The sequence below is a fragment of the Neoarius graeffei genome, chromosome 2, assembly GCF_027579695.1.
Source record: "Neoarius graeffei isolate fNeoGra1 chromosome 2, fNeoGra1.pri, whole genome shotgun sequence".
NCBI classification, from domain to species: Eukaryota; Metazoa; Chordata; class Actinopteri; order Siluriformes; family Ariidae; genus Neoarius; species Neoarius graeffei.
The window spans coordinates 21,027,178-21,053,907 of NC_083570.1; the positions used below are offsets into that span (position 1 = coordinate 21,027,178).

A 26,730-nucleotide genomic window follows, 5' to 3' on the forward strand; every position below is an offset into this window, starting at 1 on the left:
CACAGAGATTCTTCCAGATTCTCTGAATCTTTTGATGATGATATGCACTGTAGATGATCTGTTCAAACTCTTTGCAATTTTACACTGTCAAACTCCTTTCTGATATTGCTCCACTATTTGTCGGCGCAGAATTAGGGGGATTGGTGATCCTCTTCCCATATTTACTCCTGAGAGCCGCTGCCACTCCAAGATGCTCTTTTTATACCCAGTTATGTTAATGACCTATTGCCAATTGACCTAATGAGTTGCAATTTGGTCCTCCAGCTGTTCCTTTTTTGTACCTTTAACTTTTCCAGCCTCTTATTGCCCCGTCCCAACTTTTTTGAGATGTGTTGCTGTCATGAAATTTCAAATGAGCCAATATTTGGCATGAAATTTCAAAATGTCTCACTTTCGACATTTGATATGTTGTCTATGTTCTATTGTGAATACAATATCAGTTTTTGAGATTTGTAAATTATTGCATTCCGTTTTTATTTACAATTTGTACTTTGTCCCAACTTTTTTGGAATCGGGGTTGTATAAACTCGGCAGATGCAGATTTCCTACTTATTGTATGGTATCTGTTTGCCTGTGACTCGATGAAAAATGATTCTCTCTCTACCATGTTAACATGTGATCCATTCACGACAACATCGACAATCCCGTACGTGATGTCTTCAGCTTGATGTGGATCAACCATTTTCCTCAAATAATATGGTACTTTCAGGATTCTGTGCACCTTCTTAATGGGAGAATGAAAAAGTTGCCATCTTTTTTCAAATTATATTGCAAATTGGCAGTTGACCTTTTCTCAAATCTTCCTAGTCTGATTCCGAAAATGAACCTTTTTATAGTGTATTATACATTACATTACCTTCTAATGAAAGTGGGATTAGTGGCATGAGGCACTAGAATATTGTCGCATTATATTGGTCTGTTCCTACAATTTCTGGTATTTTATGGAATACCTTTAAATGTGACAACTTTGGTGAAGTGCCATAGACGGGTATTGCAATCACCAGATCTCAACCCGGTTTAACACTTAGAGTTTTTGGACCAAGTGCTAATGGTGTTCACCTCTCCAGTACAGTTCCTGAGACTTGCAGATCAATGCCAAGGAACATTTGAAGAAGTTTTGTTGGCTCAACAGCTTACTAAAACTTTACAATGTCCTTTTTTTAAAAAAAAAATCCCCTGCTGGCCAAAAGGCCTGAAGGGGATTGTCGTGGCGATATCCGTCCTTCCAAAGGGTATTCACCTTCTGAAATCAACTCCTCTCTCAATTTCTGGAAGAATTTCACAAAACTTGACAACAGGCATTGTTATGTCGGTAGTACGTATATTGTAATTTCGTTAAGTTCGGTCGCATTTTACCAGAGTAATGGCCCTTGATTAACAACCTTGTACTTTCACAGTTCCATGAAGGTGTGCTTGCCTTCTGACATCAACTCCTCTCACAAATTTTGGACGAATTTCTCGAAGCTTGGCAGAAAGCCTTGTTATATGACGGTAATACGAATATTGCGATTTAATTTCGTTTGTGAAAATTTTACCAGAATTTTGACCCTTGATTAAATAACTTTTTGACAATTTCATGAGGGTGTACGTTCTTCTGAAGTCAACTCCTCTCTCAATTTGTGGAGGAATTTCACCAAACTTGGCAAAAGGCTTTGTTATATGACAGTTGTACGCATATTGAAATTGCGTTTAATTTGGGCAGATTTTACCAGAGTTATGCTCTTGATTATTAACAAACTTGTACTTTGGCAATTTCATCAAGGTGTGTTTTGCTTTTTGAAATCAACTTCCCTCACAATTTTTATCCCCCACTGGCTGAAAGGCCCGAATGGGGATTATGTCGTGATGATGTCCATCAGTCCCAGGAAGGGTACTCGCCTTCTCAAATCAACTCCCCTCTCAATTTTTGGAGGAATTTCATGAAACTTGGCAGGATTCTTTGTTATATGTCGGTAATACGTATATTGCAGTTTCGTTCCGTTCAGTCGCATTTTACCAGAGTTATGGCATAGTGTCCGCGGGGGATATTGTGCTCTCAGGGTACTCTTGTTTGTTCCTACCTCAGTGTGTATATGCTGGTCTCTCACACCATCATCTTTCCCTCCAGGCTGAGTCGGTGTCTGAATCCGCCTCCACTCCTGCAGCGCCCAGCTCTCGGCCCCTGAGCCCTCGACAGCGCCGCGCTCAGAACCGGAACCAGAACCAGCCACAACGCCGGCCCACTTACCCAGCATTCCCAGCAGACCAGCAGGACGGCCACACAGGCTCAGCCGTGCTCATTGTGCTGCTCACGCTGGCTCTCGCCGCCCTCGTCTTCCGCAGGATCTATTTGGCCCAGGACTACAAATTTGACTACGAGCTCTGACAACAGAGTTCAAAAATAAACTCTCATCAAAACTAAACTGCCGCCAACCTCCATCACCTTCCAGCTGCCACGATCTCCACAGTGATGCTTGATTGTGCTTAATAGTGCATACCAAAGGAGAAAGGCAGCACATACTGTACTTATTTAGAAAAGAATCTAATCTGTACGATATTTAGAAAAGAGAATGACTGACTCGTGTTGGAAATACACACTTTTTCCTAATTTTAAAGGACTGGCAGTTGAACTACCTGTCCAGGAAATTATGGTTTGCCAGGAATACAATGGGATCGCTTTTTTTTTTTAAAAAAACATACGCTGATATGTTAGTCAACTATCCAGTGCAAGCCATTTTAATCGATTTAGTTTTATTTATGAACCTGGATATAAAACAATTCTTAGGAGCATCGACACAAGAAATGCGGTATTCACTAAAATCCTTCTTATCCCCTAGTTTATGTACATTTATGTTTCAGGAGACTCACTAATGTGAACCTTGATTGAGTTTTAAAGTTGCATGTGCAGCAATGAGTTACAGTAGCAAATCTGTGTTCATGAAATGTTTCTAAATCTGGTTGGAATTTTTAGTTTGGTTTGGCCTACAACATATATTTACACAGACTATGATGGATCAACAAGGCCCAATACTGCCATTCATTGAATCGGGCTAGTTTCTTTAGTTCAGGGTTTTGATTTACATTTTTATAGCACCACTTGTCTTGTCTTTGAAATCTTAAAAAAAGGAATTGTGATTTTCTTCACTGCATTATGTTAATGGTGATGCATAAGTACTCAGGTTTTTTTTGGGGGGGGGACTGTATGAAAGTTGGGGACTATTTATTTAAAAGCAGATATCTGATTCTGTTACCTGACAGGAATTTATCCAAACTAAAATTGTTTAGTAAATATAACATAGGTTGGCATTGGGATTGATTTTTTTTTTTTCACCTGCTTACTATTTACCAGCAAACAAATTCATGGTGAATGAATGACTCAAGATATGATTTCTACCCTTTCAGATTTAAGGAGAGTACAATAGTGTGTAATGTTTTTAGCTGTGAAGTCGGGAACTGCTTGTTGGCAGTGGCGATCAATAAAACTTAGCTGGCTAGTGGATATTTTTGGTGATTACGTAGTAATGCAGAGTAAATAGTACTACACTACTTTGATGCAGTCCTGTGGCATCTTTTTGGGGGTTAAAAAAAAAAATGGTCAGTTGTGCCTGAATAATATTTTTTTTTTTGGGGGGGGGCATCCCTTATAACAACAGTAAAGTACTTGTCTACTGTTAGCTAGGTCAAACAAAATAGACTATTTTACGTTCATGACCTCAAACATTCTCTTGATAGAAAGCAAGACCGCCACACAAATCCTGTTGAGAGCATGTGAGACTGGATGAGGGGGCATGGCTTCTAGGACATGTCTGTTAAGAGAGTTCAAAATGTGTGCGGAAATTTATTCCAGATTCATCTAGCTATTGATTTCATCTTCTGTTTTACTGCTTTTATGGTGCAATTTTCAATTGATTGATGACTCCAATTTTAAATCGCAGAGCTCCTATATCAAATGTGGAAAGATTTGCAGGACTGTTAATATATAATATAATTGGAATAAACAATGTCATATCATGTAGGGGTGATTTTAAATTCTTTTATTGCATAAAGTGTGACGAGGATGATATGACTGTGAAATAATAACCTGGACTGAAGCGGGGCACTTTTCTAACACTTCATCCTAATGAATATAATAATAGATATGAGACGAGCTGGGAATTGTGTTCTCCAGCCAAAGCTTTCTGTCATTGGTTGCCAAGCAGAGAGAGCCGGACCCTCTGTTACAGGGCACACACATAATCAGCAGACCTTCAAGGAGGATCAAACCTTGAAAATAGGAATACTGGAAGTCAGCAACATTTCATTCCTGTAGATAGGGATTTTTTTTTTTAAATAATATAATACGTATCAGTCCAGTTTAGAAAAGTTAATATATTCTATTGTGTTCTGACCTGTAAATACGATAAAGGACTTTTAAGCCTCATAAGGCTTCTGTGCATGTGCTTTTGTTGAGGTAAAAATATTATCACGTTCAACTGCGCCTCATCTAATGTTCACTAAAGTTACCATGAAGTTCATTAAAGTGTATTAGATTTAGTCAAGCTCTTAGATAATGAACACCACATACACACGGTGGCTGAAGTACCCCTTAGTGAAGTTTTAGCTCGAATGAGTTCCGACAGACTGTATAAATCTTTTCAGCCTGTCAGTTCACACGTAGTGCTTTTAACTGTGAGCAAGTTTTATGCTCGGAAATGGTTCGGTGTTAATCTGAGTTGTATGCGCTGTAAAAGCTATTATATGGTTTTTAACAAGAGGCTGATTAAAGTTGAGAAAGTTAATAGTGCCAGTCTTTTTTGTTTGTTTGTTTGTTTGTTTGTTTTTCTGATTATGACATTGGAAGATTTTCAGAACAGCACCCCAAGCATTTAATCCTGGAGTGATTCCAGGAGGAAGCTTGACAACTTTGTCTGCTTCAGTGCCTTCTTGGAATCTGTCAGATTTCCCTGTGGAATTAGTCTTCTGAATAGTGTGCACTGAAGCAAAAAGGTGTCCCTTTCTCCCTCATTATATACTTTGTGTGTATATCTCCTGTTAAAATGATCGGTTTTTCTGATGTAAAAAAAAATGAGACCATGATAAATAAATTCAAAACTTTTCCCACCTTTAATGTGACCTATAACCTGTACAATTCAATTGAAAAACAAACAAATCTGTTGGGGGGGGGGGGGGGGGGGGACAAAAAATGTACAATAAGCTGGTTACATAAATGTGCACACCCTTAAACTAATACTTTGTTGAAGCACCTTTTAATTTAATTACAGCATTCAGTCTTTTTGGGTCGGAGTCTATCAGCCTGCCACATCTAGACTTGCCAATATTTACCCACTCTTCCTTGCAAAAGCACTTCAAATCGGTCAGATTGTGAGGGCATCTCTTGTGCACAGCTCTCTTCAGGTCACCCCACAGATTTTCAATTGGATTTAGGTCTGGGCTCTGGCTGGGCCGTCCCAAAACTTTAATTTTTTATCTGGTGAAGCCATTCTTTTGTTGTATGCTTGGGGTCATTGTCGTGTTGAAAGATGAAATTTCTCATCAGCAGCTTTCTAGCAGACACTTGAAGGTTTTGGGCCAAAATTGACTGGGATTTAGAACTGTTCATAATTTCCTCCACTTTGACTAAAGCCCCTGTTCCAGTTGAAGGAAAACAACCCCAAAACATGATGCTACCACCACCATGCTTCACCGTGGGTATGGTGGGTTTTTTGGTGATGCACAGTGGTGTTTTTGCACCAAACATACCTTTTGGAATTGTGGCCAAAAAGTTCAACCTTCAGACCATAACACATTTTCACACATGCTTTTGGGAGAGTTGATAGATATATATTGCAAAATTTAGCCGGGCCTGGATGTTTTCTTGCGACCCTACCTCATAGTCCAGACATATGGAGAATACAGGAGATTGTTGTCACATGTAGTACACAACCAGTACTTGCCAGAAATTCCTGCAGCTCCTTCAGTGTTGCTGTAGGCCTCTTGGCAGCCTCCCTGACCAGTTTTCGTCTTGTCTTTTCATCAATTTTGGAGGGACGTCCAGTTCTCAAAAATGTCACTGTTGTCCCATGTTTTCTCCACTTCTTGATGACTGTCTTCACTGTGCTCCATAGTATATCTAATGCCATGGAAATTTTTTTGTACCCTTCTCCTGACTGATACCTTTCAACAATGAGATCCTTCTGATGCTTTGTAAGCTCTCTGTGAGCCATGTCTGTGAAGATTCTCAGTCATCCAGGTCATAGTAAACTGTGGGTGGTAAGAGAGAGCAACTGGACTTGCTTGAAGATTCTTGAAGACGTTTCACCTCTCATCCAAAAGGCTTCTTCAGTTCTGTCTGTCTGACTAATAGGGAGCATCAGATATTTATCCTCTCATGGATGAAAAGCAATCTTAAGGTGTCGTTGAGTCATCCTGTTGGTGTGGGTCACTGGGAGCTGGATGTGAACGGCCTAGAGAGTCCTTGGGATGATCAATGGATTGTTGGTTCTCTCTGTCCTCCTGTGAATCACTGAAAACTCTGTCACCTATAACATTGCCAAACACCTAGCCACCATCCTGGCTCCTCTTGTTGGAAACACGCCACATCACGTCAAAAACTCCCAAGATTTTGCTACTAAAGTTGCAGACCTCAAACTAGACTCAGATGAAACCATAGTTTCCTACGATGTCACTTCTCTTTTCACCTGCATTCCCACCACAGAAGCAGTCGAATTTGTTAGAAAACGACTTCAAGACAGCACCTTACTGGATAGAACGAACCTCACCACGGACCAGATTTGCACCCTGCTTGACCTCTGCCTGACCACCACCTATTTCCAGTTTAATTAAAGTTTCTATAGACAGAAGCATGGATGTGCCATGGACTCACCGGTGTCCCCTATTGTGGCCAATCTATACATGGAGGAAGTGGAACATAAAGCTTTGACCACTTTTTCAGGAGTTGCTCCCAGCCACTGGTTCAGACATGTGGATGACACCTGGGTTAAAATCAAAACCCATGAGGTGGAAGCCTTCTCTAAGCATATCAATGCAGTGGATATCAATTTCACTCGGGAGGACTTCAGTGGGAATAATCTAGCCTTCTTGGATTGTGATGTACACAGACAAGAGAGAAGCCTTAGCATCGAGGTCTACCGGAAACCCCCACACACAAACCAGTACCTACTTTTTGACTCGCACCACCCACTGGAACACAAATTGGGGGTCATTAGGACCTTGCAACACAGGGCTCAGAACATTCCTACAATGGTAGAGGGAAAAGGGAAGGAGCAGAATCACATCAAGAAAGCACTTCAGAACTGCGGGTATACCAACTGGGCTTTCTTCAAGAGCAGAAAAAGGAACATAATGGACAAGGAGGATAACAGGAACAAATGCAAGAACATTGTCATTCCCTACATTTCTGGTCTATCTGAGAAACTCAGGAGGATCTTCTACAAACACAACATTCTAGTACATTTCAGACCCAGTAACACCCTGAAGCAGAAACTGGTCCACCCTTAGGACAGAATAGCCAGACACAAACAGGACAATGTAGCGTATGCAATTCAGCGCAGTGAGGAATGCATGGCCTCATATATTGGGGGAACAAAATAACTGCTTCACAGGCGCAGGGCTCAACACAGGAGAGCCAGTTCCTCAGGCCAGGACTCTGCTGTCTGTCTTCATCTTGACAACAAAGGACACTCATTTCAGGATTGCAACGTACGCATTTTAGCCAGAGAGGATAGTTGGTATGAGCGAGGAGTTAAAGAAGCCATTTTTGTCAACCTGGAATGGCCATCACTGAACAGAGGTAGTGGTCTAAGACATCATTTATCAGCCACCTACAATGCAGTCCTTAGCACACTTCCCAGACAACTGAATGCACACCAAAACCCAGCTGTTTTCAGTGACTCACAGGAGGACAGAGAGAACCAACAATCCATTGATCATCCCAACGACTCTCTAGGCTGTTCACACCGAGCCCCCAGTGACCCACACCAACAGGATGACTCAACGACACCTTAGGATTGCTTTTCATCCACAAGAGGATAAATACCTGATACTCCCTATTAGTCAGACAGAACTGAAGAAGCCTTTCGGATAAGAGGTGAAACGTCTTCAAGAATCTTCAAACAAGTCCAGTTGCTCTCTTTTACCACCCACAGTTTACTCTGTGAGCCATGGATTTTGCTGGAGGATGCAACGGAGTAAATCTCTGAACTTTATGTGGGGGTTAATCAGAGTCATTTTAATTGATGGCAGGTGTGAACCCAAAAAGACTGAATGCTGTAATTAAATCAAAAGGTGCTTCAACAAAGTATTAGTTTAAGGGTGTGCACACTTATGCAACCAGCTTATTGTAGGCTTTATTTTTTGTTTTTTCCCTGAACAGATTTGTTTGTTTTTCAATTGAATTATAGAGGTTATGGGTCACATTAAAGGTGGGAAAAGTTTTGAAATTATTTATTGTGGTCTAAGGTTTTTATGATTTAAAAATATCATTTTAATAAGGTGTGTACACCTTTTACAGTGGTGCTTGAAAGTTTGTGAACCCTTTAGAATTCTCCATTTCTGCATAAATATGACCTAAAACAACAACAGATTTTCACACAAGTCCTACAAGTAGATAAAGGGAACCCAGTTAAACAAATGAGACAAAAATATTATATTTGGTCGTTTATTTATTGAGGAAAATGATCCAATGTTAAATATCTGTGAGTGGCAAAAGTATGTGAACCTCTAGGATTAGCAGTTAATTTGAAGGTGAAATTTGAGTCAGGTGTTTTCAATCAATGGGATGACAATCAGGTGTGAGTGGGCACCCTGTTTGATAGATCCCTGTTCTTTAAATAAAAGTCTGATCTTCACAACATGTTTGTGGAAGTGTATCATGGCACGAACAAAGGAGATTTTTGAGGACCTCAAAAAAAAGCGTTGTTGATGCTCATCAGGCTGGAAAAGGTTACAAAACCATCTCTAAAGAGTTTGGACTCCACCAATCCACAGTCAGACAGATTGTGTACAAATGGAGGAAATTCAAGACCATTGTTACCCTCCCCAGGAGTGGTCAACCAATAAAGATCACTCCAAGAGCAAGGCATGTAATAGTCGGCGAGGTCACAAAGGACCCCAGGATAACTTCTAAGTAACTGAAGGCCTCTCTCACATTGGTTAATGTTCATGAGTCCACCATCAAGAGAACATTGAACAACAATGGTGTACATGGCAGGGTTGCAAGGAGAAAGCCACTGCTCTTCAAAAAGAACATTGCTGCTCATTTGCAGTTTGCTAAAGATCATGTGGACAAGCCAGAAGGCTATTGGAAAAATGTTTTGTGGACAGATGAGTCCAAAATAGAACTTTATGGTTTAAATGAGAAGCATTATGTTTGGAGAAAGGAAAACACTGCATTCCAGCATAAGAACCTTATCCCATCTGTGAAACATGGTGGTGGTAGTATCATGGTTTGGGCCTGTTTTGCTGCATCTGGGCCAGGACGGCTTGCCATCATTGATGGAACAATGAATTCTGAATTATACCAGCGAATTCTAAAGGAAAATGTCAGGACATCTGTCTACGAACTGAATCTCAAGAGAAGGTGGGTCATGCAGCAAGACAACGACCCTAAGCACACAAGTCGTTCAACCAAAGAATGGTTAAAGAAGAATAAAGTGAATGTTTTTGAATGGCCAAGTCAAAGTCCTGACCTTAATCCAATCGAAATGTGGTGGAAGGACCTGAAGCGAGCAGTTGATGTGAGGAAACCCACAAACATCCCAGAGTCGAAGCTGTTCTGTACAGAGGAATGGGCTAAAATTCCTCCAAGCCGGTGTGCAGGACTAATTAACAGTTACTGGAAATGTTTAGTTGCAGTTATTGCTGCACGAGGGGGTCACACCAGATACTGAAAGCAAAGTTTCACATACTTATGCCACTCACAGATATGTAATATTTGGATTATTTTCCTCAATAAATAAATGACCAAGTATAATATTTTTGTCTCATTTGTTTAACTGGGTTCTCTTTATCTACGTTTAGGACTTGTGTGAAAATCTGATGTTGTTTTAGGTCATATTTATGCAGAAATATAGAAAATTCTAAAGGGTTCACAAACTTTCAAGCACCACTGTATACTCTATTTTATACTTCTACCAATTTTACAAAGTTAAATTCTTAAATCTGATTTGATTTTTTCTAGAACAGCTCTGAAGTCGTACATTTTATGTTATTAGTAACATTTAATGTTGTGGAACGTCCAACAAACTTTTTTTTATTTTTTCATTTTAATAAAAAAAAAATGCATTTTGCTGAATAACCACAAATTTCTCAGTCCTAGAGTATTTCCTGTGTCTGAAGTCTTCAAAGAACAGCTTTATTTTTCACTCCTAAGCTAAATTCTCACATAGCCGGAATCACTTCATGGAAGCTGTCGGTAAATGATTTTGAACCCAAAATTTCCTCCAAAGTTCATCAAAATCCACTCACTAGTTTTTGTGTTAAGTTGGGAACAGACCAAAAAAAAAAAAAAAAATCCTGGTTCCTCATACATATCTGGATTTGGATCAAAATGTAATAATTTTTTCCTTGGCCTATGGTTCACCTTTCCTCCAAATTGCATCCAAATCCATGTGCTACTTTTTGAGTTACATTGGGAACGGACAAAAAAAAAAAATTCTGGATCATCATACATATCCGGATTTACATCAAAATCTAAACAACTGTTCCTTGGCTCATGATTCACCTTTCCTCCAAATTGCATCCAAATCCGTTCACTACTTTTTGAGTTACGTTGGGAACAGAGGCGAAACAATGTTCTCCAACAAAGTTCTCGGAGGTCATTTGTTTTTTTTTGTTTTTTTTTTATAAGCAAGTGACCAGATTGGTGTCCCATCCAGGGTATATTCCCACCTTGTGCCCAGTGTTCCCATGATAGATCACAGGATAAAGTGCACTTCTAACCATATAATAACCAGTAGCTATGGTTCTTGAAGATAAATGAATGAATGCTTTTTTTAATTTTTGGATTTAAACCATTTTTTAAATCTGTTTTGTTTTTCAATCTATCCACAACCTACTCCTAGTATGTTTTCAAAATTTATTTCACTTCAACTTTCAAATTCATAATTGCAGGGCAACTTTTTCTAAATTTTCAATTAGATTCAGAGGTCCTTCCTGTTGGAACCAATTACCAGTTCATATTAGAAATTCCAGCAGTATAAAATAATTTAAGAAATTAACCATTCTCTTCTTGCTGGATCAGTTAAGTAATACATCATAACTGCTCTCACCATCATATTCTATGCATTGGTACATTGTCACCTTTCTTGTTACACTTGTCACACTTTAGTTTTTTTATGTTTTTGTTTTGTATTTGCCTGTATTTTCTTACTTTTATGTTGAATGTCTCACTACAGGATGGCCACTCGACAAGCCCTTATGGGTTTTATTGGCTCCTCCTGTGCATTTCTTTTGTTAGAGCGGCGGCTACAATTACTGTATCGACAGTCCATAATTATTGACACCTTTTCATATTTACCAATAAAAAAACAATTTTACAAAGGTGAGTTTCAGTTACAACAGTTATTATTGGTTAATTAATCAACCGGAAAACCCTCCTCGCCCTTCGATCTTCTTGTCTGATGACAGCTCGTTACCTGAGATGGAATTTTTTTTCCACACGATCAGCAATTTGAGGAAAACCTGGACGTTATCATCACAGGTAAGCATGGTGGAAAGATCATGGACATGTTTTTACTGATCAAATTCACAGATATTTCATGATCTCGTCGTCGAAACCTACTTTGTTTCTTACTCTTTCAGTTGACAGTCATCATTTTGTATCTAAACGCACGTTTGAGAAGTCACGTGAGGTGTTGATAATGGTGATCTCTTTCACTGGTGTCCACCATTGACACCCTGTGGAATTAAGCGACATTTATAACTGTTATGGATCGATCTTTGTGTAACATTGTTGAAGTAGATGAAGTACTTTAAAAAAAAATAAAATAAAAGTGCTGTGATTTTATAATTTTTTTTTCTGATTCATAGCAGAATGAAATGCTTATAGAGTATTTGGAATCCTATTGAAATAAATAGAATTAGACCAGAATTAAATTCCTAGCATATAAAAATTTACATGCTTGAAATATTCAGATTTTTTGATTCCATTCAGAATTTTTTTTTTTCAGTTTGTTGTAAATATCTACCACATTACAATATCAGTTGACATTTTATATTTTGGTTCGAGGAATGACATGCAACTTTCAACCTGGATGCTCATGTGGTTACAATGTCAAATCCCTGTTGGCATTTATTGGTAAACTACAAAACTAGAAGTTAATACAAACAGCAATGAATGATTAACAAAATGTGATCTACGGACATACTTGGAAAGTGGAACAAAAAGATTTTCTGACGCAGGTTAAACATTATCAGTTAATTTGTTTACAAACATCAGAATTACTTCCTCATTTATGTAAACACCGACATCGATCTATTTATTAAAATATAAAAGGTATTTTGTACTAAATATAAGTCTATGTAAAACATTTTAAATAAAAACTATGTTTTGTTAACTTGATACCACATACCGATTATTTTGTTTTTTAAATAAAAAATCATCTGGATGTCAATAACTGTGGACAAAGGTGTCACGTGATCTGCTACATAAAGTAATCAGGAATTTTTTGGAAGTTTGAGTAATTATTCCTGCACGATTTACGTATTGAAAATCTTTTCTACTTTCGCAACAGCCAAAAGATCGTTAAGGTGTCGATAATTGTAGCCACCGCTCTAGTATGATAAACATACTTGTTATGACGGACTAATTTTGTATAATCTCTGTTAAATATCGCGATATTTCATGGTATTGCTTGGAAACAAATGAGGTTGCATGTGTATGTTTTGTTAAACCACATATCGATTATTTAAAAAAAAAATCATCTGGATGTCAATAACTGTGGACAACGGTGTCACGTGATCTGCTACACCAAGTAATCAGGAATTTTTCGGAAGTTTGAGTAATTATTCATGCACAATTTACGTACAAAAAAGTCTTTTCTACTTTTGCAACAGTGTTGATAATTGTAGCCGCCACTCTAGTATGATAAACATACTTGTTATGACGGATATGTGGACTAATTTTGTATAATCCCTTTGTCAAATATCATGATGTTTCATGGTATAGCTTGGAAACAAATGAGGTCGCATGTGTATGTTTTGTTAAACCACATACCGATTTATTACTTTTTAAAATAAATAATCATCTGGATGTCGATAACTGTGGACAAAGGAGTCGCATGATCTGCTACACCAAGTAATCAGGAATTTTTTGGAAGTTTGAGTAATTATTCCTGCACAATTTACGTATTGAAAGTCTTTTCTACTTTGGCAATGGTGTCGATAACTGTAGCCACCGCTCTAGTACTTGTTTTGTATTAGGAATTTTTTTATGTGCGAATGAATGAAGCAGTGACGACAATGTCGAACTGAGTCTGAGCTGAATTAAAGGTGAAATAAAACTAGAAAGGAAATAAGATAATTAAAGACAAACAAACAAGCTCCACTCGGAAGTGTCTTTATTGTTTTTCTGTGGTAAAATTGTGCATGCGCTGTCCTCAAGCACTGTCTTCACGAGCCCTGTGTCCGCCGCACGCGCGTCACTAGGGACCATGTAGCTTCTCACTCTCTCTCTCTCTCTCTCTCTCTCTCTCTCACACACACACACACACACACGCACACAGATGCTGGTGAATACAGAATGGGAGCATTACCATGCTGAGGACGGACAGTTCGCACACAGAGGCGGCTTCCTCATCTAACCCGCATCATGCCTTACATTAGCAACCTGCTATTTCTTCTCTTCTGCCTGATTGTTGTTGTCGATTGTGGGAAGCAGAAGAGCAGGAAACGCAGGTGGTCTGCAAACCTGGAAACTCATAAACACGGACCGTACGTACTGCTTGCTTATTTATTTATTTATTTATTTATTTATTTTCTTTCCTTTTGAAATTGTTTATTTCACCTCATGTTTAACCTGTTTGTGTGGCGGAAACTTTAGTCACCTTTATGCAAAGGCTACTCTGTTAAATTAGCTATTTACAGTATTTCGGTGTTTCAAACAACATAACACTAAGCTCCTGCAAAGGAAAAAAAACTAATTTCCTACTTGATAATATACGTGTGTGTGTGTGTGTGTGTGTGTGTGTATATAATTTTATATTTTATATTTTTTTCACAAATACTTTTGTTTTTACACACGCAACCTCATTTGTTTCCAAGCGATATCATGAAATATCGCAATATTTGAGAGAGAGATTATACAAAATTTGTCCACATATCCGTCATAAGTATGTTTATCATAATAGAGCGGCGGATACAATTATCGACACCTTTGCAATCTTTTGGCCGTTGCAAAAGTAGAAAAGGCTTTCAATACATAAATTCTGCATGAATAATTACTCAAACTTCCACTGGGGGGAAAAAAAATTCCTGATTGCTTGGTGTATCAGATCATGTGACTCCTTTGTCCACAGTTATCGACATCCAGATGATTATTTAAAAAAAAAAAAATCGGTATGTGGTTTAACAAAGCATACACATGCAACTTCATTTGTTTCCAAGCGATACCATGAAATATCATATTTTACAAAGATTTATACAAAATTAGTCCACATAGCCGTCATAAGTACATTTGTCATACTAGAGCGGCGGATACAATTATCGACACTGTTGCGAAAGTAGAAAAGACTTTCAATACGTAAATTGTGCATGAATAATTACTCAAACTTTAAAAAAAACCTGATTACGTGGTGTAGCAGATCACGTGACACCTTTGTCCATAGTTATCAACATCTAGATCTATTTATTTTTTAAAAAATAATCGGTACATGGTTTAACAAAACATGCACAAGCAACCTCATTTGTTTCCAAGCGATACCATGAAATATCGCGATATTTGAGAGAGAGATTATACAAAATTAGTCCACATATCTGTCATAACAAGTATGTTTATCATAATAGAGCGGCGGATACAATTATCGACACCTTTACGATCTTTTGGCCGTTGCAAAAGTAGAAAAGACTTTCAATACGTGAATTCTGCATGAATAATTACTCAAACTTCCACTGGGGGAAAAAAAATCCTGATTACTTGGTGTATCAGATCATGTGACTCCTTTGTCCACAGTTATCGACATCCAGATGATTATTTAAAAAAAAAAAATCGGTATGTGGTTTAACAAAGCATACACATGCAACTTCATTTGTTTCCAAGCGATACCATAAAATATCATGATATTTTACAAAGATTATACAAAATTAGTCCACATATCCGTCATAAGTACATTTGTCATACTAGAGCGGCGGATACAATTATCGACACTGTTGTGAAAGTAGAAAAGACTTTCAATATGTAAATTGTGCATGAATAATTACTCAAACTTCCAAAAAAAACCCTGATCACGTGACACCTTTTGTCCACAGTTATCAACATCTAGATCTATTTATTTTTTTAAAAATAACCGGTACGTGGTTTAACAAAACATGCACAAGCAACCTCATTTGTTTTCAAGCGATACCATGAAATATCGCGATATTTGAGAGAGAGATTATACAAAATTAGTCCACATATCCATCATAAGTATGTTTATCATAATAGAGCACCTTTACAATCTTTTGGCCATTGCAAAAGTATAAAAGACTTTCAATACGTAAATTCTGCATGAATAATTACTCAAACTTCCACTGGGGGAAAAAAATTCCTGATTATTTGGTGCATCAGATCACGTGACACCTTTGTCCACAGTTATTGACATCTGGATAAGATGAGAAGAGCCTTTTATTATCCCACAAGGGGAAATTTACATTGTTACAGCAGCAAAATATATAAAGAGAAAAAGATAAAGCAGTGAAGGAGTAGTGCAAAAGTACTTCGTATACAAAAAAGGATATATATAAAATAAATGAACTACAAATTTAGAGATAAAAAACGAACAAATTTGCATAAATTAACAGTTTTTCAGAAATATAGTTAACATAAGTGTATTACAAAGGTGGTATTGCACAGGTATTATTACCAGTATTGCACAAGTGAGTAGGTATATTGCACAAGAGCCATTTTAACCATGTGTAGCTAGCAGATGATTATTTATTTCAAAAAAATAATTGGTATGTGGTATTAAGCTAACAAAACATAGTTTTTATTTAAAATTTGTCTTATATTTAGTACAAAATATCTTTTATATAAATATATCAATGTCGGTGTTTATGTAAATGACGAAGTAATTCTAATGTTTGTAAACAAATGAGCTGATAATGTTTAACCTGCATCAGAAAATCTTTTTGTTCCACTTTCTACCCACTTTCGAAGTATTTCCGTAGATCAAATTTTGTTAATCATCATTCATTATTGTTTGTATTAATTTCTAGTTTTGGAGTTTACAAATAAATGTCAACAGGCAACTGATATTGTAACCACGTGAAAATCCAGGTCAGAGGTTGCATGTCATTCCTCGAACCAAAATATAAAATGTTTACTGATATTGTAATACAGTGGTGCTTGAAAGTTTGTGAACCCTTTAGAATTTTCTATATTTCTGCATAAATATGACCTAAAACAACATCAAATTTTCACACAAGTCCTAAAAGTGGATAAAGAGAACCCAGTTCAACAAATGAGACAAAAATATTATACTCGGTCATTTATTTATTGAGGAAAATGATCCAATATTACATATCTGTGAGTGGCAAAAGTATGTGAACCTTTGCTTTCAGTATCTGGTGTGGACCCCCCCCCCCCCCCCCCCCCATGCAGCAATAACTGCAACTAAACGTTTCCGGTAACTGTTGATCAGTCCTGTGCATCAGCTTGGAGGAATTTTAGCCCATTCCTCCATACAGAACAGCTACAACTCTGGGATGTTGGTGGGTTTCCTCACATGAACTGCTCGCTTCAGGTCCTTCCACAACATTTCGATTGGATTAAGGTCAGGACTTTGACTTGGCCATTCCAAAACATTAACTTTATTCTTCTTTAACCATTCTTTGGTAGAACGACTTGTGTGCTCAGGGTCGTTGTCTTGCTGCATGACCCACCTTCTCTTGAGATTCAGTTCATAGACAGATGTCCTGACATTTTCCTTTAGAATTCGCTGGTATAAGTCAGAATTCATTGTTCCATCAATGATGGCAAGCCGTCCTGGCTCACATGCAGCAAAACAGGCCCAAACCAACCATGATACTACCACCACCATGTTTCACAGATGGGATAAGGTTCTTATGCTGGAATGCAGTGTTTTCCTTTCTCCAAGCGTAACGCTTCTAATTTGAACCAAAAATTCTATTTTGGTCTTATCCGTCCACAAAACATTTTTCCAATAGCCTTCTGGCTTGTCCATGTGATATTTGGCAAACTGCAGATGAGCAGCAATGTTCTTTTTGGAGAGCAGTGGCTTTCTCCTTGCAACCCTGCCATGCACACCATTGTTCAGTGTTCTTCTGATGGTGGACTCATGAACATTAACCAATGTGAGAGGGGCCTTCAGTTGCATAGAAGTCACCCTGGGGTCCTTTGTGACCTCGCCGTCTATTACACGCCTTGCTCTTGGAGTGATCTTTGTTGGTTGAGCACTCCTGGGGAAGCTAACAATGGTCTTGAATTTCCTCCATTTGTACACAGTCTGTCTGACTGTGGACTGGTGGAGTCCAGTCTCTTTAGAGATGGTTTTGTAACCTTTTCCAGCCTGATGAGCATCAACAATGCTTTTTCTGAGGTCCTCAGAAATCTCCTTTGTTCATGACATGATACACTTCCTCAAACATGTGTTGTGAAGATCAGACTTTGATAGATCCCTGTTCTTTGAGTAAAACAGGGTGCCCACTCACACCTGATTGTCATCCCATTGATTGAAAACACCTGACTCTAATTTCACCTTCAAATTAACTGCTAATCCTAGAGGTTCACATACTTTTGCCACTCACAGATATGTAATATTGGATCATTTTCCTCAATAAATAAATGACCAAGTATCATAATTTTCTCTCATTTGTTGAACTGGGTTCTCTTTATCTACTTTTAGGACTTGTGTGAAAATCTGATGATGTTTTAGGTCATATTTATGCAGAAATATAGAAAATTCGAAAGGGTTCACAAACTTTCAAGCACCACTGTATGTGGTAGATATTTACAACAAACTCAAAAAAAAATCTGAATGGAATAGAAACATCTGAATATTTCAAGCATGCAATTTTTTTATATGCTAGGAATTTAATTCTGATGTAATTCTGTTTATTGTAATAGGATTCCAAATACTCTATAAACATTCCATTCTGTTATGAATCACATAAAACTTATTATAAATCACAGCACTTTTATTTTTTTAAAAGTACTTCATCTCCTTCAACAATGTTACATGAAGATCGATCCATAACAGTTGTCACTTAATTCCACAGGGTGTCGATAATGGTGGACACCGGTGAAAGTGATCACTATTATTGACACCTCACGTGACTTCTCAAACGCGCGTTTAGATACAAAATGATGACTGTCAACTGAAAGAGTAAGAAACAAAGTAGGTTTTGACAAAGAGATCATGAAATATCTCTGAGTTTGATAAGTAAAAACATGTCCGTGATCTTTCCACCATGCTTACCTGTGATGATAACGTCTGGGTTTTCCTCAAATTGCTGATCGTGCAGAAAAAAATTCCATCTCGGGTAACGAGCTGTCATCAGACGACAAGATCAAAGGGCGAGGCGGGTCTTCCGGTTGATGAATTAACCAATAATAATTGTTGTAACTGAAACTGATCTTTGTAAAAAAAATTTTTTATTGGTAAATCTGAAAAGGTGTCAATAATTATGGACTGTCAATAACTGTAGCCGCCACTCTATTATATTTATATGCTTATATTATTTATTATTTAATAATTATTCACTGAAGGCAAGGTGAATAATAACAAAGACGAAGTTGAGGTTATTATTTAAATAATATTGGCTGGCGTTGAGTGGTATATCAGATATATTCCATTCAGCTAGCATGATATTGAACGAGTCGAAGATGAGTAGCTGAATGGAATATATCTGATATACTATGGAAAAAAGCCTGCCAATATTATTATTATTGTTGTACTATATACACATTAGATGGAACAATTATAGATTTTACAAAAACTTCAGAACGGGGGGGGTAACTTACCAGTATCGAACGCTGATTCTGATCGAATGTAATTCTGTCAATCCAATGTATGTGTACAAAGTTCTAACAATAAAAATGGTACAAGTCTGAACAACAACCCGACTTGTATACAAGCAATATCCAGGTTGACAGTTCAAGTTGAAAGTTACTTTGGTTGTAGTTAATTGTTACATTGCAGTTGTTCAAAACAAAAGGGCTTTACTGAGTGAAGTCCACGAGTGAAGTCCTCTTGTAAAAGTCTCTGTCACTTTTCCTCACCTCCAAGGAGAACTTTGGCAATATTTCCACTATTGCTCTCTTTTCCAGCTTTTTTATGTCCGTTGGTCTGTTTTTCTCTTGTAAATATGCATGAAGAATATATAATGAAGTTTTAGTAGCCTTTCGGGTGTTCAGCACATTTTTAGTTTGTTTTCAGTTTGTTTATTTAGTGCTTAAACCTAGCACTGGAGCGTCGCTCTTTCCTGGCCGACAAAGAAACGAGTGTGCGCATGTGCAGCAGAAATGTTTTGTCATTGGATCTTCGCATGAGCTCCGATGTATGATGTTGTGTTGTCTTGACTCTTCTAACCACATGAACAATACAGTAACAATATTGCACGCTCATTCTCCATTGGGGAGAGTGGCGTAATACATGGAGGATAAGTGATATTATGATAATATTGCATGCCATCAATAAACCCACTAGAAGGGAATAGAGTACATGTTTTTATTCCATGGAAAAAGTGGCCCAGATGTATAATAATCACCAATATTCACTGAGCCTGATGCGGATAATTGTTTTAGTTTAGGACACTTATTATGAATGTTGCCTTCAACAAATAATTAAAACTGAAACAAGTAAGTAAAGAGCAGTGTTCTCCCCAGGTATTTCAAATAGCATCCTGGTAAACTGTCATCTTGAAATGGCCATAGGTGGTGATTTAATTTTTTTTGCAAAAATCGTATTTAAAAAATCACTTATTTCAGTCTTCAAAAGGGGCATGCAAATGTCACTTTCATAGTGTTCTTCCTCACTTACGACAAAGCCGCCATTTTGCTGAGTCGCCCGAAGTGATTATCGAGAAATAGTCCGACTCTCTTGACCAATCAGCGTACGCGATTTCCCATAATCACCTCCATATTTTGTCAGTCAGCGATCAGTACACCAGAACCTCTGCCTTTGGTTGCCACCCGATCCAAAATGTACCACTGGACCCTTACGGCACCTCCTGCAGGTGGTGGGTTCACAAGAGAATGGTTCTGTGTTGCTCATTCAGGCTAGGCCCAGTTGGGCCCCACGGACATAGGCCCGGCCACCGGGCGCTTGCTGATGAGTCCCTCCCCCAGGCCTAGCTCCAGGGTGGGGCACCGGTATCCCTGGTCCGGGCGAGGGCACTTGCTGTTTCTCTCATAAGGGTCTTCAGAACTGCTATTTGTCTGATCTCTCATCTAGGACGTGTTTGCCTTGGGAGACCCTACCAAGGACAAATGTCCCCCACAACATAACTCCGAGAATCACTGAGGCACTTGAACCCCTCCACCACGTTAAAGTGACAATTCAAGGAGGGGAATCTCACCCTCTCCATTAGAGACAGGGTGAGAAGCTTGGTCATTCGGGAGGGACTCAGAGTAGAACCGCTGTTCCGCCACATCAACAGGAGTAAGTTGAGGTGGTTCGGGCACCTTGTCAGGATGCCCCCGGACGCCTCCTGGAGGAGACCCTGGGGCAGACCCAGGACACGCTGGAGAGATTACATCTCTTGGCTGGCCTGGGAACGCCTTGGTATTCCCCCAGGAGAGCTGGTGGAGGTGGCCGGGGAGAGGGAAGTCTGGGCTGCTCTGCTTAGGCTGCTACTCCTGCGACCCAGACCCGAATAAGCGGCAGACAATGGATGGATTGGTGGATGGATGGACGGACCTCCATATTTGTACTAATACCTAATAATGTTACTTTTCATGCAGTAGTTTTGTGCTATATGCTATCCATAGGACTGAAAATGCCAAGATATATTTCAAAATATTCAGAAAATGACCTCAATATATTTTCTTATATCATAGTGCTTGTGCAAGGTGAATTCTTCTTGGTGTTGATTGATTAATTTTCTATCACAGCCCCTCAGATGTTAGCCCCTTAGATGCCTATTCATTCACACATTGTTTCTATATTACATAGAATGGTGCTTGAAAGTTTGTGAACCGTTTAGAATTTTCTCTATTTCTGTATAAATATGACCTAAAACATCAGATTTTCACACAAGTCCTGAAAGTAGATAAAGAGAACCCAGTTCAACAAATGAGAGAAAAATATGGTACTTGGTCATTTATTTATTGAGGAAAATGATCCAATATTACACATCCATGAGTGGCAAAAGTATGTGAACCTCTAGGATTAGCAGTTAATTTGAAGGTGAAATTAGAGTCAGGTGTTTTCAATCAATGGGATGACAATCAAGTGTGAGTGGGCACCCTGTTTTGTTTAAAGAACAGGGATCTATCAAAGTCTGATCTTCACAACACGTTTGTGGAAGTGTATCATGGCACGAACAAAGGAGATTTCTGAGGACCTCAGAAAAAGCGTTGTTGATGCTCATCAGGCTGGAAAAGGTTACAAAACAATCTCTAAAGAGTTTGGACTCCACCAATCCACAGTCAGACAGATTATGTACAAATGGAGGAAATTCAAGACCACTGTTACCCTCCACAGGAGTGGTTGACCAACAAAGATCACTCCAAGAGCAAGGCGTGTAATCGTCGGTGAGGTCACAAAGGACCCCAGGATAACTTCTAAGCAACTGAAGGCCCCCTCACATTGGCTAATGTTAATGTTCATGAGTCCACCATCAGAAGAACACTGAACAACAATGGTGTGCATGGCAGGGTTGCAAGGAGAAAGCCACTGCTCTCCAAAAAGAACATTGTTGCTCATCTGCAGTTTGCTATAGATCACGTGGACAAGCCAGAAGGCTATGGGAAAAATGTTTTGTGGATGGATAAGACCAAAATAGAATTTTTTTGGTTTAAATGAGAAGCGTTATGTTTGGAGAAAGGAAAACACTGCATTCCAGCATAAGAACCTTATCCTATCTGTGAAACATGGTGGTGGTAGTATCATGGTTTGGGCCTGTTTTGTTGCATATGGGCCAGGACGGCTTGCCATCATTGATGGAACAATGAATTCTGACTTATCCCAGTGAATTCAAAAGGAAAATGTCAGGACATCCGTCCATGAACTGAATCTCAAGAGAAGGTGGGTCATGCAGCAAGACAATGACCCTAAGCACACAAGTCGTTCTACCAAAGAATGGTTAAAGAAGAATAAAGTTAATGTTTTGGAATGGCCAAGTCAAAGTCCTGACCTTGATCCAATCAAAATGTTGTTGTGGAAGGACCTGAAGCGAGCAGTTCATGTGAGGAAACCCACCAACATCCCAGAGTTGAAGCTATTCTGTACAGAGGAATGGGCTAAAATTCCTCCAAGCCGGTGTGCAGGACTGATCAACAGTTACCAGACATGTTTAGTTGCAGTTATTGCTGCACAAGGCGGTCACACCAGATACTGAAAGCAAAGGTTCACATACTTGTGCCACTCACAGATATGTAATATTGGATCATTTTCCTCAATAAATAAATAACCAAGTATAACATTTTTGTCTCATTTGTTTAACTGGGTTCTCTTTATCTACTTTTAGGACTTGTGTGAAAATCTGATGATTTACAGTGGCATGCAGAAGTTTGGGCACCCTTCCTGAAAATGTCTGTTACTGTGAATAGTTAAGTGAGCAGAAGATGAACTGATCACCAAAAGGCATAAAGGTGTGGATACACACAGTCCCTTTAAGAGCTACAAATCCCATCAACCAATTTCCGCGCTGACCTACGTCACATCCTCCCTGAAGCCATAAGTTACTGAGTCAACTTCTGTTCTGTCTCTTTGGCTCTGTGAACTTCGTCTACAGACATAAAGAGGCACTCTCTCGCCGCTGGACTGCCTTGTCTAAAAGAGATCTACTCATCAGAACACCCAAGATTAAAACGTCTTTCTTGCAAGAAGAGATATTTAGCGTGCTTTCGTTTACCACTGGCCACGGTAAAACTACTTGAGTTGCGCTCTCTCTCTTGGTTGAGATATAACCAGTTTTATTTATATTATAAGTAACATTACGACTGCTGCCCAAAGCAGTTTAATTAAAAGTTAGAAGCGACCGGATTCCTTCTGACTTAATCGCTGTGCACATTGTTTGATCAGAGACTTTTCCTCACGAACGACAAAGCGTCGGACCAAGAATTCTCTGGAGTTTCACGGAAGCGACTCACATGCTCCTGTGGACTCCAGAAATTTCGGAACATTTCTGCATCCTACACAGAGGCAAAATACTGGAAAGTAATACTGGCATTTTGGGCAAAACTAGTCTTAGGAATTAGCTTTATGAAGTAGTGTGAATTTAAACTCAGGAATTGTTTAATTGTGCACACTGATCTTGTGTTCTACATTGCTCTCTCAGTTGTTTTTAAGAGAGAGGTATTGCATGCTCTTTTTGCTGTCCTTCCTAACACTTTTGATTTCATTATTACACATATTTGGATCTCATCAAGGTTTCAGTGGATTTAGTAATGTTATAAGCTAGTGGGTTAGCTGCCACGGCTAATTCTTTTGTCTCAAAGCAAGCCACAAGGTAGTCTCACCTCCCCCCAACACATAGATAAAATTCCAGTCCCTGAAACACACACACACACCCCTTTCTCTTCCTCACACACACACTCAAGTATATGACCATATTGTATATAATGTATTAAACTACTATTACCCATTTTTATCATTGTTATAATAAATTCAATTAATTGTTAAACTGTGTCTGTGTTGCTTCCATATATTTTTGAAGTCATCCAATCTCAAAGAATTCCAAAGTGTATATGAGTGCCATTGGCTGTAATTCAGTAAGTTATACATTATTGCTGCATTGGAAGTGATCATAATAATTTGGAATATACCATAATTTAGCTGTTTGGTAATTTATTATTAAGCACCAAAATTAATGGTATTATTAATGAGACTGATTTAATGATTCAATGAGACTGATTTAATGATTTAATGAGATTGATCACTTAAGACCAATAGCACCCTACAAAGGTAAAGATGACACATTTCAGCGTTTTCTGCAAGATTTGTGTATTATTTTTGTTTTGTGCAATTGGAGAGTGAAAAAAGAAAAGGAACACTATGCAAAAGTTTGGGCACCCCAATACATTTGAGTTCTCAGGTAACTTTTACCAAGGTTCCAGACTTCAATTAGCTTTTGAGCTGTGGCTTGTTCAAATTCTTCATTAGGAAAGGTCAGATGATGCAGATTTCAAAGCTGTATAATTTCACTGACTCCTCAAACTTGTCCCTAAAATCAACAGCCATGGGCTCCTCTCAGCAACTCCCTCGCATTCTGAATAATAAAATAATTGATGTTCACAAAGCAGGAGAAGGCTACAAGAACATGGTAAAGTGTTTTCAGGTAGCCATTTCCTCAGATTGTAATGTTATTAAGAAATGACAGTTAACAGAAACAGTGGAGATCAAGGTGAGGTCCGGAAGATGAAGAAAACTTTCTGAAAGAACTGCTCATTGGATTGCTAGAAAGGCAAATAAAAACCCCTGTTTGACTGCAAAAGACCTTCAGAAAGATTTAGCAGACCCTGGAGTGATGGTGCTCTGTTCTACTATGCAGTGACACCTGAACAAATATGACCTTCATGGAAGAGTCATCAGAAGAAAACCTTTCCTGCATCCTAGCCACAAAATTCAGTGTCTGAAGTTTGCAAATGAACATCTAAGCAAGCCTGATGCATTTTGGAAACAAGTCCTGTGGACTGATGAAATCAAAATAAAACTTTTTGGCCACAATGTGCAAAGGTATGTTTGGAGAAAAAAGGGTGCCAAATTCCAGGAAAAGAACACCTCTCCAACTCTGAAGCATGGGTGTGGCTCGATCATGCTTTGGCGTTGTGTTGCAGCCAGTGGCACAGGGCACATTTCACTGGTCGAGAGAAGCATGGATTCGAATAAATACCAGCAAACTCTGGAAGCAAACATCACACCATCTGTAAAAAAGTTGAAGTTAAAAAGAGGATGGGTCCTACAATAAGACAATGATTCAAAACACACCAAAATCTACAATGGAATACCTCAAGAGGCACAAGCTGAAGGTTTTGCCCTGGCCCTCACAGTCCCCTGACCTAAACACCATTGAAAATCTGTGGATAGATCTCAAAAGAGCAGTGCATGCAAGACAGCCCAAGAAACTTGTAGAACTGGAAGCCTTTTGCAAGGATGAATGTGTGAAAATCCCCCAGGTAAGAACTGAAAGATTATTAGCTGGCTACAAAAAGTGTTTACAAGCTTTGACACTTGCCAAAGGGGGTGTTACTCGGTACTAACCATGCAGGGTGCCCAAACTTTTGCTTCGGGCCCTTTTCTGTTTTTGTCATTTTGAAAATGTAAAAGATGAAAATAAATTGTTTTTGCTTAAAATATAAAGGGAATGAGTCATCTTTAACTTTATGCCTTTTGGAGATCATTTCATCTTCAACTTGCTTAACTGTTCACAGTAACAGCAATTTTGACCGGGGTGCCCAAACTTTTGCATACCACTGTAGGTCATATTTATACAAAATATAGAAAATTCTAAAGGGCTCACAAACTTTCAAGCATCACTGTAGGGCAGGGGCGCAGATAGGATTTTTGAACTGGGGGGGACTGAGCTGTCAGCAAATGATTCCATTTTGTGTATATATGTATGTGTGTGTGTGTGTGTGTGTATACTACCGTTCAAAAGTTTGGGGTCACTTTGAAATGTCCTTATTTTTGAAAGAAAAGCACTGTTCTTTTCAATGAAGATCACTTTAAACTAATCAGAAATACACTCTATACATTGCTAATGTGGTAAATGACTATTCTAGCTGCAAATGTCTGGTTTTTGATGCAATATCTCCATAGGTGTATAGAGGCCCATTTCCAGCAACTCTCACTCCAGTGTTCTAATGGTACAATGTGTTTGCTCATTGCCTCAGAAGGCTAATGGATGATTAGAAAACCCTTGTACAATCATGTTAGCACAGCTGAAAACAGTTGAGCTCTTTAGAGAAGCTATAAAACTGACCTTTCTTTGAGCAGATTGAGTTTCTGGAGCATCACATTTGTGGGGTCGATTAAATGCTCAAAATGGCCAGAAAAATGTCTTGACTATATTTTCCATTCATTTTACAACTTATGGTGGTAAATAAAAGTGTGACTTTTCATGGAAAACACAAAATTGTCTGGGTGACCCCAAACTTTTGAACGGTAGTGTGTATACATGTTATTTCACCTCCCTCACTGCCATCACCAGGAACTACCTGCAGGCCAGGACAATGATAACATTTTAACATAGCCTATGGAAATCCAAAGTTTACACATTATCATCACGCACAGAAATTGCAAAACTAGTTTTAAAACCGCTAAGTTCCAACTGTTAAACATAGCGAGAGGCTGGGCTACGTGTGTGTGTGTCTGTGTGTGTGTAAAGTGTAAACCAGTGCATCCTGACTTTCTAACTATGCCTGTGTGTTGCGTG

General features: G+C 38.6%; 1 protein-coding gene across 6 annotated transcripts in view; it reads left to right on the forward strand.

Moving 5' to 3' along the window:
- LOC132881483 (gamma-aminobutyric acid receptor subunit rho-2-like) overlaps nt 1–26,730 on the forward strand; it is a 164,826-nt gene that overhangs the window by 80,047 nt on the left and 58,049 nt on the right. For 3 of the 6 annotated variants that reach the window (XR_009654046.1, XM_060913975.1, XM_060913976.1), the window contains exon 1: nt 13,580–13,908. The exons of 1 other annotated variant lie outside the window; for it this stretch is intronic. Coding sequence is in view for 4 of the 5 variants with exons in the window: in XM_060913975.1 (XP_060769958.1) it covers nt 13,787–13,908 (122 nt within the window). In the remaining variant the exon portion in view is untranslated. Of the gene's footprint in view, nt 1–2,107; nt 4,758–13,579; nt 13,909–26,730 lie in introns of those variants that run through there. 2 more of the 6 variants (XM_060913977.1, XM_060913979.1) reach the window with 1 other exon arrangement.